The sequence below is a fragment of the Lissotriton vulgaris genome, chromosome 2_1 (assembly GCF_964263255.1).
Source record: "Lissotriton vulgaris chromosome 2_1, aLisVul1.2, whole genome shotgun sequence".
NCBI lineage: Eukaryota > Metazoa > Chordata > Amphibia > Caudata > Salamandridae > Lissotriton > Lissotriton vulgaris.
In genome coordinates this window covers 792,992,897-793,008,876 of record NC_141687.1, presented here as the reverse complement: position 1 = coordinate 793,008,876, position 15,980 = coordinate 792,992,897, and the positions used below count along the sequence as shown (strand labels likewise).

Genomic DNA, 15,980 nt, shown 5'->3' with positions numbered 1-15,980 from the left:
ATATTTAAACAATGTTTGGTTATCTGGAGCCCTTCAACATATTATAATTAAATTATGTCGAAACATATGTTGACCATTAGCTATGACTTGTTATATCATACACGCTTTCAGGGACCTATTTCACAGATAGACAAATCGGCAAGCACAGAGAAGTTGCACTTTGTTTTTTTGCAGCATAATGCTATATGATATCTACGATTATTACTGTTAGGACGAAAACTTTTTTCTTATGCGGTGTAGCCCAAACTGGTGGGGACACCTTGCAGAACGTGGTGAAGTGTCAAATAGGGCACAAATCTCTCAGCTAGTTATAGGCTGAATTTAGGGCCCCAAGAAGGGTGGAGCTGCAGGGACTTGGAATATACCTTTGGTTTTATCACACTCTAAACATTGAAATATTTTATTCTCTTGTTCAGGGCCGCTTCCTCCACCGCCTCCATCTATGGTGAACAGAAATGGTAGTGTCACAAGACCATCACCAACAGCTCCGTTCCCGCCAAGAGGTGGAATGGAAACACCCCGAGGGGGATCAAGGCCTCCGCTTCCACCTGAAAGGCCTGGCTCGGGACAGGCTCCTCCTCCACTTCCTCCCTCAATACCACCCTCAATTAGAAATGGCTTCAAGGACTCTTGTGAAGGTGAGAAATATTTTAGTCTGTTATTAACTGCCAGATTTTTTTGTATATCATAGAGTATTTGGTCATATACGCAAATCTAGCCTTGAATATTTACAGGTTGAACAGGTGAAGTCACTTCTGTATCAAGTTAAAGTTAGAGTGTCCATAAACGGAGACTTTGGGCCTAAATGAGTAAAATATACTAATGGAAAATCTACCAGAAAATTGAAGATTTATAATCATAAATTTGGTGGCTTTTTTGCCGTGTTTAGAGTAAGGGAAAGAACTCCACCAGGTATGGTGGGGATGCAGTTACTTGATAGAAAGTGGCTGATTCCCCACCATGTCTGGACAAATTTCTTGTTTGAAAGCTTGCCGTGAAGGAGTGACATACTTTAATTTAAAGGTCTTAAGGGATGAACATTAGAAACAACCTTCTGTTGGAAAGATGGACCAGAACAAAGACTCTGTATCAGGGAAAACGTAAATATGGCTAATGACTTGGAAAAGCCCTTAGTTCACCCACTCTTTGCTCTGAGATCATAGCCACTAACAGAACGTTTGTGGGCAATACGTTTAAAATTAATTAAAGTAGAGGCCCAAAAGAGGTTTTTGCAAAGCTCTTAAAAATAAAGGTACATCCCATGTAGGGACTGTAGAGTGCATCACTGGCCTATGAGTAGAAAAAATGTGCAATAGACATTGTGCTAAAGAGGCAATAGAAGAGAGATCTGAACTAGATGTAAAAACCTTAATAGTTGCTAATGCACCCTAAGCATGGATACTGACAAAACAAGTAAAAACGTTCTCTTAAAAAACATTCATACAAAAAGGGTCATAATACTCTATGTAGAGGGACACCTGATAAACAATTGTTGCCAACGTTTTTTTTATAGTTTATTATTGTATCTGGTTGTTTATCGTGGTCTAAGTCTAGGGTAACATACCTAGAAAATTATAACTGGTGTAAGCTCAGCCTCCGAACCCGTAGATGACCTGAGGAGGTTGGTAGCCTCATGCCATTTTCCCAGGAGACTAACTGCAGATAAAGGCAAGACATGGACCTCTGCCCACCTGAATATTTCCCGTACCACTTGATTAAGAGAAAAATACCTTATCCATCCCTGGACATTTTTGTGGACTCTGTAAAGCAGATTGTTTGTTTTGACATGATGCCCAGATGAAGGGGGAGGGGTTTCAATTGCAAGCACCGCCATCAGCGAGTGAGCCTGCTCACAGGCCACGCCCACTTCTCCAGGCCACACCCCCCTTCGTTCTTTTCTCTGCATAAAAAGATGTGTAACACCCGGACGCGAAGCGGACGGGCGCGCCATCAGCGCGCCGAAGGCGCGCCAAAGGCAAGCCCGTCTGGGCCCGTCCGGGCCCAGCCGGACCCAGGCCCAGGAACTCTGCCGGATCCGCTGCAGAAACGTGTGGTGTACACAAGTGACATGCTTCGAGCCCTTCGCAAGGAAAAAAAGCAGGACTGCCACTACGTCCACGCTGAAGGTAAACCCTTCGCCAACTGTGTACGATGTAACCCAGCCGATCAGGGCTTGGGAAAGCCGGGACTATAGATTGGCCTCCTTAACTGCCGCTCCCTTCCTAAGCATGCGCACGAAATCAACTTGTTGATACAGGATCATGGCCTGGACGTGCTGTTTCTTACAGAAACCTGGCTTTCTGCGAGCACGGACTCGGACATTGTCATTGCCCTTCCCCAGGCTACCTCATTCAAACCTTACATAGACCTAAAGGGAGAGGAGGGGGGCTGGCAATTATCCACAGAGAACATCTCGCCTGTAGGACTAGTAACGCCAACATTGCAGACTGCGAAAGCTGCCATTTCGCCCTTCAAATCTCCCCGACACACTCCATCTCAGGACTGTTGATCTACCGCCCTCCGGGGACAACAGGGAGTTTCCTCAACGCCCTCATTGACATGGTATCACAATCAGCCTCCTCTGCCTCGAACTTTCTCCTCGTGGGCGATCTCAACCTTCACCTTAACGACCCCACAGACCCCTTAGCTTTGGATCTCCTGCAGGACCTGAGGTCATTTAACATCCGACTTGTCAACAACGAACCCACCCACGATAAAGGTCACCTTCTGGACCCCGTCCTGACCAATATTGGGGATATCACCTCAGATCCCCCCATCCCTCTTCCGTGGTCAGACCACTTTCTTGTTCCCTTCTCCTGGGACCTTGCCACGGCACTCCCCCAACCCCCTAAAATCCGAGTGACGGACCGACGCTGGCACAAGCTTGAACCTGTAGAGTGGACCAGTCTACTCTCAGACTCGACACCTGCCCTTTCCATGGATCCAGCCACGGCCGACGAGCAGTTCAATTCCTGGCTCACATCCTCACTGGACCAACTCCTCCCCAAAACCACCACTCTCAAACATACAAAAAGAGTGGCTCCCGCTCCCTGGTATACTCCGGCGCTTAAATCGCTGAGACAGGTATGCAAGAGAACAGAACGCTTTTGGAGGAAGGACAAATCCAATGAAAATAAGGAAGCTTATCACACCGCTTCACAAATTTACAAAACTGCTCTCCGCGATACCAAAAGTCTATTCTTTCAAGATAGAATAGAACACTCCGCTAGCTCTAGTAAAGAATCTTTTACCATTTTAAAGGAACTCCTCAAAGTCCCTGACTCGGGACCGAGAGACCCCCCCAGACCCCAAAGCTGATGAGGAAAAGTGCCACAAGCTGGCCAATTTCTTCAAGGAGAAAATCCAAAAAATTCTTGACTCCATTCCATCCACAAGCTCGAGCGAGGAGAGAGAAGCCAGCAACCCTCCGACTCTCCCATGCCTCACTTCCTGGGGACAGGTGACAGTTGAAGAGGTCGAAGATACGCTGCAAGTCATTAAAAGCGGATCCCCAAGGGACCCGGCCCCTTTACGCATTCTCAAAAAGGTAGCACCCTCGATCGCTCCTTCTCTCACTCACCTCATCAACGCCTCCCTCCAACAAGGAGTCGTCCCCCCCAGTTGGAAGGCGGCAGTCGTCAAGGCACTTCTAAAAAAACCCTTTTATTTATTTATTTATTTATGCAATTTTATATAGCGCGGACTTTACCCGAAGGTGTCAGAGCGCTTCACAATAGGGACAGAAAAGATACAAACTGAGAACGTTACATGAGCAACAGATTGCAGAGGCATTCGTTACGTTACATACGGTTAAGTGATAATTGTGAGCAACCAAGAATACATGAGGTAGTAAAAATTGTGAGAAACCAAAAATACATGAGGTAGACAAGGTAATTGTGACACTTGTGAGCAAACAAAATACATGAGGTAGTAAAAATGTGGGCTACCAAAAATACATGAGGTAGTAAATAGTGCACAGGAGGGAAAAGTGACAAGTGTGCAGGCTACAAGAGAAAATAGAGTATAATTTGTGGTATAATACTGCAATATATGTTACACACTCAAGCACAAGAACAAACGATTACGTAGGCAAAAGTGGCACTTGTGCAAGTATCAAAGGTAAAAAACCTGTGAGAGGAAGCAAACCGTGTGTTACAGGGGCAAAGTGGTGAGTGCAAGTTGCAAGAGGGTACCAAACATAGGTACATGGATAATACTGCAATAAAAGGCAAACACTCTAACCGCAAGAACACACTGGGAAGGCACTTCCATGGACATGAGAAGTAGAAATTATCACTGCATTAACACTCTAACCGCAAGAACACACTGGGAAGGCACTTCCATGGACATGAGAAGTAGAAATTATCAGTAGTGGGAGATCTTCCTTCAGACAGAAGGGAGTTACTTTTGGAGGTGTCTCTGGAGGAGGAGAGCTTTGAGGTCCCTTTTAAAGGCCTGGGAGGAGGCGGTGGTCCGGAGCTGAGGCGGCAATGAGTTCCAGATTCTCACTGCGTTGCCTGAAAATGATTGGGCCATTGTTCTTTCCTTCTTGAAAGTGGGAGGTTCAAGCAGTAGATTCTCCGCATTGCGTGAAGGTCTAGAACCTCCAGAGAGTTTCAGTTTATTCGCCAGGTAGAGAGGAGAAGAGGAGTGCAGGGCTTTGTGGGTGATACAAGCGGTCTTGTAGATAGCTCTAGCCTCAAAGGGAAGCCAGCGGAGGGTAGATAACATCGGTGTGATGTGATCGCTTCTTTTGGCCCCATAGATGAAACGAGTTGCTGAGTGGAAAACAGACTTAAGTGGGGACAAGTGGGATTTGGGGAGGCCCGTAAGAAGAGAATTGCAGTAGTCGAGTCTGGAGAGGATCAGTGCTTGCACCAGGGTTATAAGGTCCCGCTCCGCGAAGAAGCGACTGATTCCCCAAAGAAGGCGCAGTTGGTATCGAGCTGATTTCGCAATGGAATTGATGTGGGGAATTAGATTAAGTTTTTTGTCTAGTATGACACCAAGGGATTTGGCGCTGTCGACAATGATGGGTTTATTGTTTAGTAGATTCATCTGATCCATCCATGATTGAACCGGGGGAGGAGAGAGTGAGGAGGAGAAGAGGAGGAATTCAGTTTTGGAGGGATTCAGAATCAGTTGATGAGTTGACATCCAGTTTTGAATGGAGTCGAGAGTGGAGCTTAGGATGGAAAGATCGTGAGTAGAGGCAATCTTGAGGTAGAGTTGAGTGTCGTCAGCATAAAGATGATAGTGAATCCCGGATTTACTTATGAGATTTCCCAGTGGTTCTAAATAGAGATTGAACAGTGTGGGAGCAAGTATCGAGCCTTGGGGAACACCTTGACCTACCGCCACAGGAGGTGAAAGACTGTTCGCTATTTTGATCATTTGGGATCTGCCAGAAAGGAAGGATGCAAACCATTTAAGCACAGTGCCCTCCATGCCCATTCTCTGTTGAAGAATATTGAGGAGGGTATTGTGATTGACAGTGTCAAAGGCTGCGGAGAGGTCAAGGAGAATTTGCAGACAGGACCCCCCTGAATCGAGTATCCTCAACGCGTCATCAACCACTTGCAGTAGGGCTGTTTCAGTGCTGCAGTTTTGGATGAAGCCGGACTGACAGTGGTCTAGAAGGTCATTGTCCTTGATATGACAGGAGAGTTGTTTTGCTACACATCTTTCTGTGATCTTCGCCAGAAAGGGAAGGTTAGTGATGGGGCGGAAGTTGTTGAGGTCATTCGCATCGGCAGTGGGTTTTTTCAGAAGAGGGGTGACCTGCCCAGTTTTGAAGGAGGCAGGAAGGGAGCCTTGCCAGAGGGAGAGGTTGATCAGAGTGGTCCAATAGGAGAGGGAATGGGTATAGAAGTCAATGGCAATGGCACTGGGGATAGGGTCAAGAGAATGGTTGGATGGCTTCGTTTCTCGTATGCACTTGAGAAGGGCATCTTCAGATATAGGGTCAAAGCTCTGCCAAATGGCTAAGGATTTGCGCTCCTCTGGAGGGGTAGGATGAGCGACCTGATCCACAAGTGATTTCACTTTTTCATCAAAGAAAATAGCAAAATCCGCTGCTCTCTTTGTAGAATCATCCACCTTGGAGGTTGGGGGAGAGCAGTTAGGCATTTTGATGAGATCAAATAGTTTTTTGGGTCTATTTTTGGCGGAGTCAAGGAGGGTTTTGAAGTGTGTCGCTTTCCCAAGGAAGATGTGCTTGTGGTACTTGGATCTTGCTGAGCGAAGCTTGGCCAAATTGTCGGAGGAGGGCACTTGCCTCCATTGTTTCTCCAGGGATCTTAGCTGCTTCCTTTCCTCATAAAGGGATTTGTTGAACCAAGGTGCTGAGGGAGTGGGCCTTAACCTTTTGCTTTTGAGTGGAGCGACTTTATTAATTTCAGATGCAAGAACTGTGAGGCTTTGAGAGGTGAGTTCGTCAACATCTAGGTTCGGGTCGAGCCTTGGAAGAGATAGCAAAGCTGATTCACAGAGGGGACCGACATCAATATTTTTAGCATCCCGGAACCATGAGATGGCCCTCTTGGGTTGGCCAAGAGTTATAGAGTGTGAAAGTTGAAGAGAGAATGAGATGAGGAGGTGGTCAGACCAATCTACATGAATTGGGGTAGTGGTAGAAAGCATGCCTGCTTTAGAAATAACAAGGTCCAGGATTGCGCCCTTAGAATGGGTTGATTCAGTGCAGTGTTGGATAAGATCGTTAGTAGATAGGAAAGTGGCCAGTGAGTTCGCAGAGGAGTCTTGCGGTACTCCCCAGTGGAGATTGAAGTCACCCACGAAGGTCTGATTGTCACTTCGCGAGTATTGGTCGCTGATGAAGTCGGTGAGTTCATCCATAAACGAAGGGCCACTACGAGGCGGGCGGTAAATGACATGGAATCTGAGGGGTGAACGGTGTTGCAATTGAAGCTCAAGAGAAAGGCATTCAAAGGTTTTGGAGGAGCTGTTAGGAGAGGCCTTGAGTTGGAGGGTGTTTCTAAAGATGACTGCAACACCGCCCCCCGTGTTGTCAGTTCTGTCATTCCTAAGTAAAGAGTAGCCTGTGGGTAATAGGAGATCAAATATAGAGTGAGATGTATCTTTGAACCAGGTCTCTGTTAGGAAGAGCATGTCAATATTATGAAGGGTGATGGTATCGGAGATTTCAAGTTTGTGTTTTACTGCAGATCTGCAGTTGTGAAGCATGCAGCGCAGCTCTGTCAAGACTGTTTTGGTGACGGGGGCACTAGGGCTCTGAAGGGTGATCGGGATATTGTACTTATGAGGGGGTGCTCGGGGGGGTTTAGGTGGATGCTTTGTTCTGACAGAGGTGATGATCGGAATGGCGTAGATAGTGGGGTTGCTAGGGTATGTCGGTTGAGGAGGGGTGGCGCTCAAGGGCTTGAGTGAGTTAACAGAGTTTCCCGACGATAGGTTAAGCTTGGCTGTACTGGGGTGAGGGGGCGAGGTGCATCTCGTGGGAAGTTGGGAAGGAGTAGCGGTGCAAGAAGGGGTGACAATCTTAGAGCATAAAAGTGAAATGGCAGCTGTAAGCTGGGAGATGGAGGTGATAAGAGAGCCTAGTGTGTTTTCCAGTGAGAATGGGGCAGAGCACGGAAGGTTGGGTTGGGGAAGGTTGGGTGGCTCTATTGAAACAAGGGGGGGTGGAGTGGGTGGTGGCAGGCAGGGAAAGGTGGCAGGAAAGGAGGTAATTTTGGGTGTGGGGTTCATAAGTGGGGAAGGGTAGTGGGTGAGAGCGGGAGTTGGTGAAACGGAGGTTAAGGGAGAGTTGTCTATGTTGGTGTTGCAAGAGGGAGAGGAATTAAGGACAAATTTAGGGGGAGAGGTGTGCGGAACTCGGCGGTTGGGTAGAATGAGAGGGGAGGCCTGTGTGGCGTCATGAGAATGTAGGAGGTTTGGGAGGAAAAGAGGTGAGGTGGTTGTGGAGGACCTGTCAGCTAGGAGAGGTGGCTGCGAGGGAACGGGCATCAGGCAGAGTGAGGGGTGTTGGGAGAAAGGGGAGTTGAAGAGAGGAAGTGGTTCTGCTGGGCCCGAGGGAGGGAAGTGGAGGGGGTTACCGGGCGGGGAAGGGGAGTAGTGCAGCATTCCTGGCGGAGTAGGAGGGAGGAGAGAGATGCGGTGGGATTGAGGAGAGGACGGGGTGAATAACGAGGGGAGGAGGGGGTAAGGGGGAGGGATGGAAGGGGTGAGGGGAGCATAAGGAAAGTACACTTGGGGAGAGGGACGGAGGAGAGGTGGGCTAAAAAGGGGGGTGATGGGAAGGAAGATGGGGGAGGAGAAGAGATTGGAGAAACGGGATGGTGCAGATGGGACGAGGAGCGTATTGGCTTGTGGTAAGGTTGAAATGATGTGTGAAGGGATATACTGTGAGGGGGGAGGAATAGGAGGGGAGGTCACAAGGGAGGGGGAGGGAAGGGGGCCGACCTGTGCTCCTCGAGGGAGCCGCCAATTGGAGTGAGGTGGGGTCTGCGGAGGAGAAAGGGAGTAATGGGTGGAGCTGGAAGGAGAGTGATGGGGGAATCCGGTTGCAGAGGAGGGGAGTAAGGAGGGGAAGAGGCAGTCAAAGAGCGAGAGGCAGTTGTCTGTGCCTTGGATCAGGACAGTACCGTTGTTGTAGAGTGAGATAGTGAGGTTACCTTTGAAGCAAGCAGAGGGGGAAATTTTTAGTTTTTTCCCATGGGGGATAGCGGAGGAGGAGGTGACGTTGAGGGAATAGTAAAAACTGTTGGACCAGGAGGGGATGTCATGAGTGAAGAAAATGAAATCATTTTTTAGCCTCCCAAAACGACTATTGTAAAATTGATCCACAAAAAGGGAATCTGGGAAACGTTCAATAGTGTTATGTTTCCATTGTTTAGTTGCGGCTTTAGACAGGCTAGGAGGATAAATGATTTTGTAGCAATTAGTTCCAGCCTTAACTCGGGGGTGGCCATGATGGTGAAAAGTGGCGAAGGAGTGTGGGGGGGATAAGAGGAAGGTGTTACTGGGAAAGCGGTGGAGAAGAGAAATAGAAGGGCATAAAGGGGGCACATAGTCCGGACGTTAAGGTGAGGATATCAGAGCTCATGTGCCGTTTGGGACTAGCAAAGCCTAGGTGTTCAAACCAGCCTCAACATCTTAAGATTATCAGTAGAGGTGCTCAGGGCAGGGTGCGGAGAATATACTATATGCAAAGCGATTTCCAACACCAACAAATATCTACTGGCCTGGCGCCCTACAAGTCTTGCAGACTCCTAGTCCAGCTGGCCATTTCGGATGGGGACTCACATGCCCTAAAACCATAGTGTCAATAGGTGCAAGTGCACTAGATACACAATAGTAGCATACGGTATATACGGTGAATTACAAAGTACAAGGTGTAAGTGTAGGTATAGTACTGATAGTATATAAGGGCAGGATACAAAAAAATATGAGGTAGCACACGATACAGTTTACACAATGTACAAAAATATACGTAAATATATGAGGTATCAATCGGTGCATTCCAGGATAAAAGTGAGATATTCCAGGATAAAAGTGAGATAGGTGCAGCTTACAAAAATGTACAATAGACAACTACAAGAATGGTACTAATGATGTACTGAGAACAGGATACCGGTGCAACCAAGAAGCTGCATGATGGTATATGTGAGGTATCAGTTGTTGCATTCCAGGCATAAAAGTGAAATACGTGCAGCTTACAAAAAGTACAATAAACAAATCAAAGAATGATATACTGATACAAGGTACCGGTGCAACCAAAAGCTGCATGAAGCAGAAATGACATTAGCGAGCAGCCAGAAATAATTGAGGTAGCGATCTGTACATTACTAGTAAGAAGAGTGAGGTTTGTGCAGGTTACACAAAATGTACAAAATACAAGTAGAGGTATAGTACTGCAATCAAAGGTAGACTCTTAGTCACATGAGGGTTTAAATACAAAGCTATGTAAAGTGTGCTATCTAACAAGGCCAGGTCTTAGGGAATGGTCGGATAGAGAGAATGACTAGTCCAAGATGGCCGCCCCAGAGGGAGAGAGACCAATCTAAAATGGCCACCAAATAGTGAAGATAGATAGTTAGTCCTCTTTTTGTTGTTTTGCTTTGAGAGCAGGGAAGTGCAGTTTCAGTTTCTATTCAAGCAAGTCCAGTCCCTAGCTTGCTGGAGGGAGTCTTATCTCTGCTATGGAGGTCTTGTGTGGGGGAGTTAAATTGGCCTGGCGAACTATAGACCAATCTCCCTTCTCCCGGGAACCAGCAAGATCGCGGAAAAAATTGTGAACAGAAAACTCTCACAATTTTTGGAGAACAACAACCGTCTAAAAAACTCGCTGACAGGTTTCCGCCCCGGGCAGGGCACCGACATTGCCCTTCTCATGGCGGTGGAGGAGGCTAGAGCACTCTTAGACGAAGGAGGATCAGTGGCAGTGATCCTCCTCGACCTCAGTGCGGCCTTCGACACCGTCAACCATCAGCTCCTTATCCAACGACTCATGAGCGTTGGTGTTGAAGGAACTGCCCTGTCCTGGATATCGTCCTTTTTGAGTCAACGCTCCTTTCAAAGCTGGGAGAATAACACCTGCTCCTCCGACACTCCCCTCCAATGTGGTGTGCCTCAGGGCTCCTCCCTGAGCCCCACATTATTTAACATCTACATGTCCCCATTGGAGGAGGTTGTTATCCCGTTCGGAGTGAGCATCGTCAGCTATGCTGACGACACTCAGTTAGTGGTGTCCCTCTCTCATCCTAAACAACAACCTGCGGACCTTTACAACTGTATGACGCAGATACAAGGATGGATGAATAGATCGTCGCTGAAACTCAACGGTTCAAAGACTGACATTCTCCTCCTTGGTCAGAAGGGACCCACTTCACTTCATAACATCTGGCCACCTTGTTTAGACCCGATCCCAGATCCGAAACCAGAGGTAAAAAGCCTGGGTGTCTGGCTCGATAAGGAACTATCTTTTACAACACAGGCAAAAAAGGTAGCCGGGACGTGTTTTGGACTGCTCAGGTCTATTCGAAAGATCTTGCCCCTACTCCCCCACAACTCCCAAAAACTGTTGATCCAAGGACTGATTCTGTCTAGGCTCGACTTTAGCAATTCCATCTACTTAGGGGCCCCAGAGGCAACCCTAAACAAACTACAAAGGGTCCAAAATGCTGCTGCCCGGATCCTTACTAACACCCCCGCCAGAGCCTCAGCCAAACCAGCGCTAAAGTGTCTCCATTGGCTTCCGGTGAGAGAACGGGTGATGTTCAAGGCTCTCTGCCTTGCTCACAGATTGCTCCAAAACAATGGCCCCCCAAGCCTAAAAAAATTCATCAAACCATACAAAGCCCCGAGATCCCTCCGCTCGGACCAGGAACACCTCATTGTTACCCCCAGAATTAAGAAGGCCCGAACAGGAGGAAGACGTTTCTCGGTTCACACCGCACGTCTCTGGAACGCCTTACCGCACCACTTGAGAACGGAATCCAACTACCTACGGTTCAGGAAGCAACTGACAACCCACCTCTTCCCTTAAACTGTCTTTCCCCTCCCCCTGTCAACTTCCAGTTGTACTGATTTTAGCGCTGGGATACTTACGGGTGACTACGCGCTCTATAAAATTAAATAATAATAATAATAATAATAATTAGGGCTTTTAGTATAGCAGTCCATTCCCTCCAGTTAGAGGACTGGTAGACTTGCAAAGGAGACCAATGACCATGAGCAGACCGCTCCCAAGACGCACTCCCACTTTACTTTACTGACATTTGTTGTTAGGACTAATCCTCTTTGAGGATATGGGGATATCCTTTTCAGGATCTTTTCTGTGCTTAGCCATGAAGCCAGAGACTCTGAGACGTTGATACTTTCAAGTGAACGACCTATCCATGTGTGGCAGCAGACCAATGTGCCAAAATGAAGAATACTAGGAACTTAGGATGGAAATGAACCTACGGAACTATGAAAGCTGTGGCTGCCATTATTCCCCGAGTTCTTAACCAGTTTCATAAGGTGCTGCTCTTCATTGTAACAGGGATGTCAGAAGAGACGGTATCTGGATTATACTATCTTGAGTAAGAAAGATCTTCTGCTTTTTGGTGAAAAAGGGCTCTTAAAAATGTCAAATCCTCTGTGGGTTGAAGATAAATGGGACTTTTCAAGGTTGACTGAGACAGGTATGTACCCTAAGATGTCCCAAACTCCTGGCTAATCCTCAGAGTGGATTGTTACATTGTAAAAAATGAAGCCAGAATGTATGACTTCATCCACCAACCCTGCCCAAGTCAGGGCCTTCTGGAAGCACTGCTGGATAGCTTCAGGACGGCTGCATTCCTGTCTGGACCACTCCCAAAGTCTGGACCCACTTCTGATGGTTTGGCAGTTCCGATGGCTCTTACGCTGATGCCACTGGACTACTTGCCTCCACAGGCTATGACCTTGGCGCAGCTTCTAATGAACACAGGGCTGTCCAAGCTACCAACCTTCATGTAGTTGGCTCCACCCCACAATCTTGACATGTTTTGATTGGGCAGAAGTTGTGACCTTCCACAAAAAAGCGTTTGCTCTCCGCACAGCTAGGATCATTTTATTTATTTATCCAGCTTCTTGAGCTTGAACTTTCACGGGCACACCCATTTCCTTCAAATGCTATTAAAGTGTCTTAACTCGATAATTTATGGTGGTTTGCTCAGGCAGCAGCACAGATGGGAGGAGGGCAGTCTTTTACCTACATGGATGTTTAGGTCTGACTTGAAAGTGCAACTGTCCCATTTTCTTTTAACCTTAACCAGTATTATTTTACAGTTCATTGCTTCCACACATATACATAGCCATCACCATGCTATTAACTTATAATGCTTGACATTATCATACAATAGTCCTTTAAAGCCGGACCTATTGGCTTTTGCAATGCTTGTTTAAAATGTTCATTAAACTACGGGATGTAGGGGGGCGTGGCCAAGGACCGAACATGGCGGACGTGATCTAAAGAGGCTCCGTCCATAATCACCTAAACTAGCGGAATATCCTGTACCCCCCTACCCCCCCCCCGATTGCCAAGATACACCCCCCGGCCCCGGGAGGCGGTGCGGACCCCCGACGCCGATCAGCGGCTGTGGAGGACTGCGGACAGCTGCCTACCGGCGGTGATTCGGGAGCGGCCTGGCCCTCGAGGTGAAGCGGCGGTCTGGAGTGTGGGGGTGACCGGAGCCGGCTAGGGCTGCTGCGGGTGCAACCTGGGACGCAGAGGGGCGGTGAGCCGAAACACGCCGGCGGAAGACTCATGTGAGGGACACTTGACAGCAACCTGCCGATCACCCTGGGAGACCGAAGCTGGTGAGGGCGCTGCCTGCGGGGACTGCCGCTCCGCCCTGTCTGCCGGGTGAGAGAGCGGCGCTGACCGCGTTGGTTAACGGCCTGAGCGCGTCTTTCCCCGCCACGCACAACGGACCCCCTGGAAACGCTACCAGGACTGCCCTGCTCCGAGTGCCGCTGCCCGGAGGGACTGCGCAGGTCATTGTCGATAGCGGGCCGGACAGGGCCCCCCCCCCCCACCACGAGGACACTGTCAGCTGATTTGGGCCGCCGGCCGGAAGGTACAGGGTACAGGGTACGGGGCGGCAGCGGGATATTAGGCACCCCGCCTCAGACACCATTTAGCCTCGAGTGACCCCCTACCTCCCCCCTTTCCTGGAGCAATAAGGGTAAGAGGTGCCAGCTCCTGGGAGAGCTGTTTGGACGCCATTCCTGAACCCCCTAGACTGTGCCTGCCGGGCCCCGGGGGGGGAGCTGGTGAGGCCTCCTGCACACGCCGGACGTGGAGGAGCGACGACGGGTGACCCCTCCCTGGCGGCTGTACGTGGGGGACACCGGCATATCACTCGGCGGGGGACCCCCTCGCCACTGGCCCAGACCGATAGCACTGGGGACGCATCCAGCGCGCAATATGGGCAGGAACAGGACCAAGGCGCAGGACCACCGAGCTGGAGCTGATCTTCAGTCCACAGGCTCGGAGGACCCGCTGGCGTCCTCGAACGCGGAGATGATTCCCCCGACGGGCAAATCCTCACAGGATGCGAAACTGGACCTTATACTAATGGAGATCAAGGCGTCCAGGGAGGCGCTCGAATCCCGAATGGACAGCATGGCGACGAGCCTCTCACTGCTCAAGGCGGACCACACAAAGCTGGCGGAGAAAGTCAAAGAGCACAAAATAGCGCTAGACGACCTCATACCACAACAAACTTCCCATTCTACGAAACTAGAGCAAATGGACAAGCAGATCCAATCGATCTGGGACAAGCTGGATGATGCGGAAGGGCGGGCCCGCCGCAATAACGTGCGCATACTGGGTATTCCAGAGAAAAGCGAAGGGAAAGACCCTACCCAATTCGTGGAGGACTGGCTAAAAAAGATAGTGGATCCCCAAGACCTCACGCCACTATATAGCGTGGAGAGAGCGCACCGGATGCCGGCAAGGCCACCTAAACTGGGAGCGTCACCGCGCCCCTTAATTGCCCGCCTGCTACACTACAAGGACCGTGACTCGGTCCTGAGGGCCGCAAGGGAGAAAGCCCCATTGCGCTTTGAGGACAAGACTATCTCTGTGTATCCAGATTTCACCCCGGCGGTGCAGAGGGCCCGCTCGACGTTCCTGGGAGTTAAGCGCATGCTGCGGGACAGAGATCTGAAGTACGCACTGCTGTTTCCGGCACGACTCAAGGTGCTTTATAACAATAGATCCTACTTTTTTGAATCACCGGAGGAGGCGGCGGAATGGATCGAGGTAACACTGACACCCCCGAACTCGCAGGATGCCTTTGGGGTGGACCACGGCGGGGGATCATCGCACCAAGGAGGCCGACACCAGCGGGGAGCGACCAAGGAACACACGCACCGGCACGCGGACTCTGGGGGACCGTCATCGGCCAAGACCGAGGGGCCGGTCCATCTGACATCAGCCGCCTTGGCTGAACACGACGCCCGGGACCCTGCCGCCTCGACCAGCCGCTCTACCACCCACACGGAGGTGTCAGGGTCCGCCGATAGCCTGCAGCTGTTTCCCAAGATCACGGCACAAGAAGCACATGACCTGTGACTGGGACTAGGCGACAAGCCGGATGGTAATGTATGAACTATCTGTGAGGCGGTCGGGGGGAGGGGGGGCCTTCTTTGCTCTTGGTGCGATGGAGTGCTACCAACTGACTCTGGACTGGTGTAAGAGGCCCCAGACCCCCACCGTATAGACATGTTTAACCGTAAGACAAGCCCACGTTGGGCTCTACTGTTTGGATCCCGGAAGGTTTTGTTCGGGGACCTGGGAGTTACGGGGTTGTTTCTTGTACGGGCACGAGACTCAGGGTTGTTTAATTATACCCGCTCCATGGTGCGGAATCCATCGACTACACCTGCTGCCACTAGGGATGGGGACCCTTAATGACTATAAATTGTGCACTTGGAATGTTCGTGGCATGGGGTCAGTCCACAAAAGGCATAGAATCTTAGCTCAACTGAATCGCAGGAAGGTCAATATTGCCTGCCTTCAGGAAACCCACTTAACGACCTCAGAAAGTGGGAAATTGCTTAAGAAGTGGAAGGGTCAATTGTTCGCCACCTCTTACTCAGCATTTTCGAGAGGGGCAGCTGTATGGCTGAGGAACTCGGTCCCCTTCAAACTGGTGGAGCTGAGGGCGGATACGAATGGCAGATATGTATTTGTCCGGGGGTTGTTGGATGGTTGCCCTGTGGTGCTGGGGAGTGTTTATGCGCCGAACTCGAACCAATCAGCGTTCCTGGTGACGCTCAGCGGAGTGCTGGCTGATTGGGCCGATTTTCCCTGGTTACTGGGAGGGGATTTTAATGCAGTGCTAGATGTCTCACTGGATAGATCGCACCCACCATTACAGGCCACAGAAAGTAGGAAACAGGCTGAGGCGCTAGCGCAGTGGGCAGAGTGTTGGCAATTAACAGATGCATGGCGTGGCAGGCAC

The 15,980-nt window shown here is 49.6% G+C and overlaps 1 protein-coding gene across 3 annotated transcripts in view; it reads left to right on the top strand.

Moving 5' to 3' along the window:
• WIPF1 (WAS/WASL interacting protein family member 1) overlaps positions 1–15,980 on the top strand; it is a 504,830-nt gene that overhangs the window by 472,839 nt on the left and 16,011 nt on the right. For all 3 annotated transcript variants that reach the window (XM_086956166.1, XM_086956167.1, XM_086956168.1), the window contains one exon: positions 417–638. In XM_086956166.1, the coding sequence (XP_086812292.1) occupies positions 417–638 (222 nt within the window). The remainder of the gene's footprint in view (positions 1–416; positions 639–15,980) is intronic.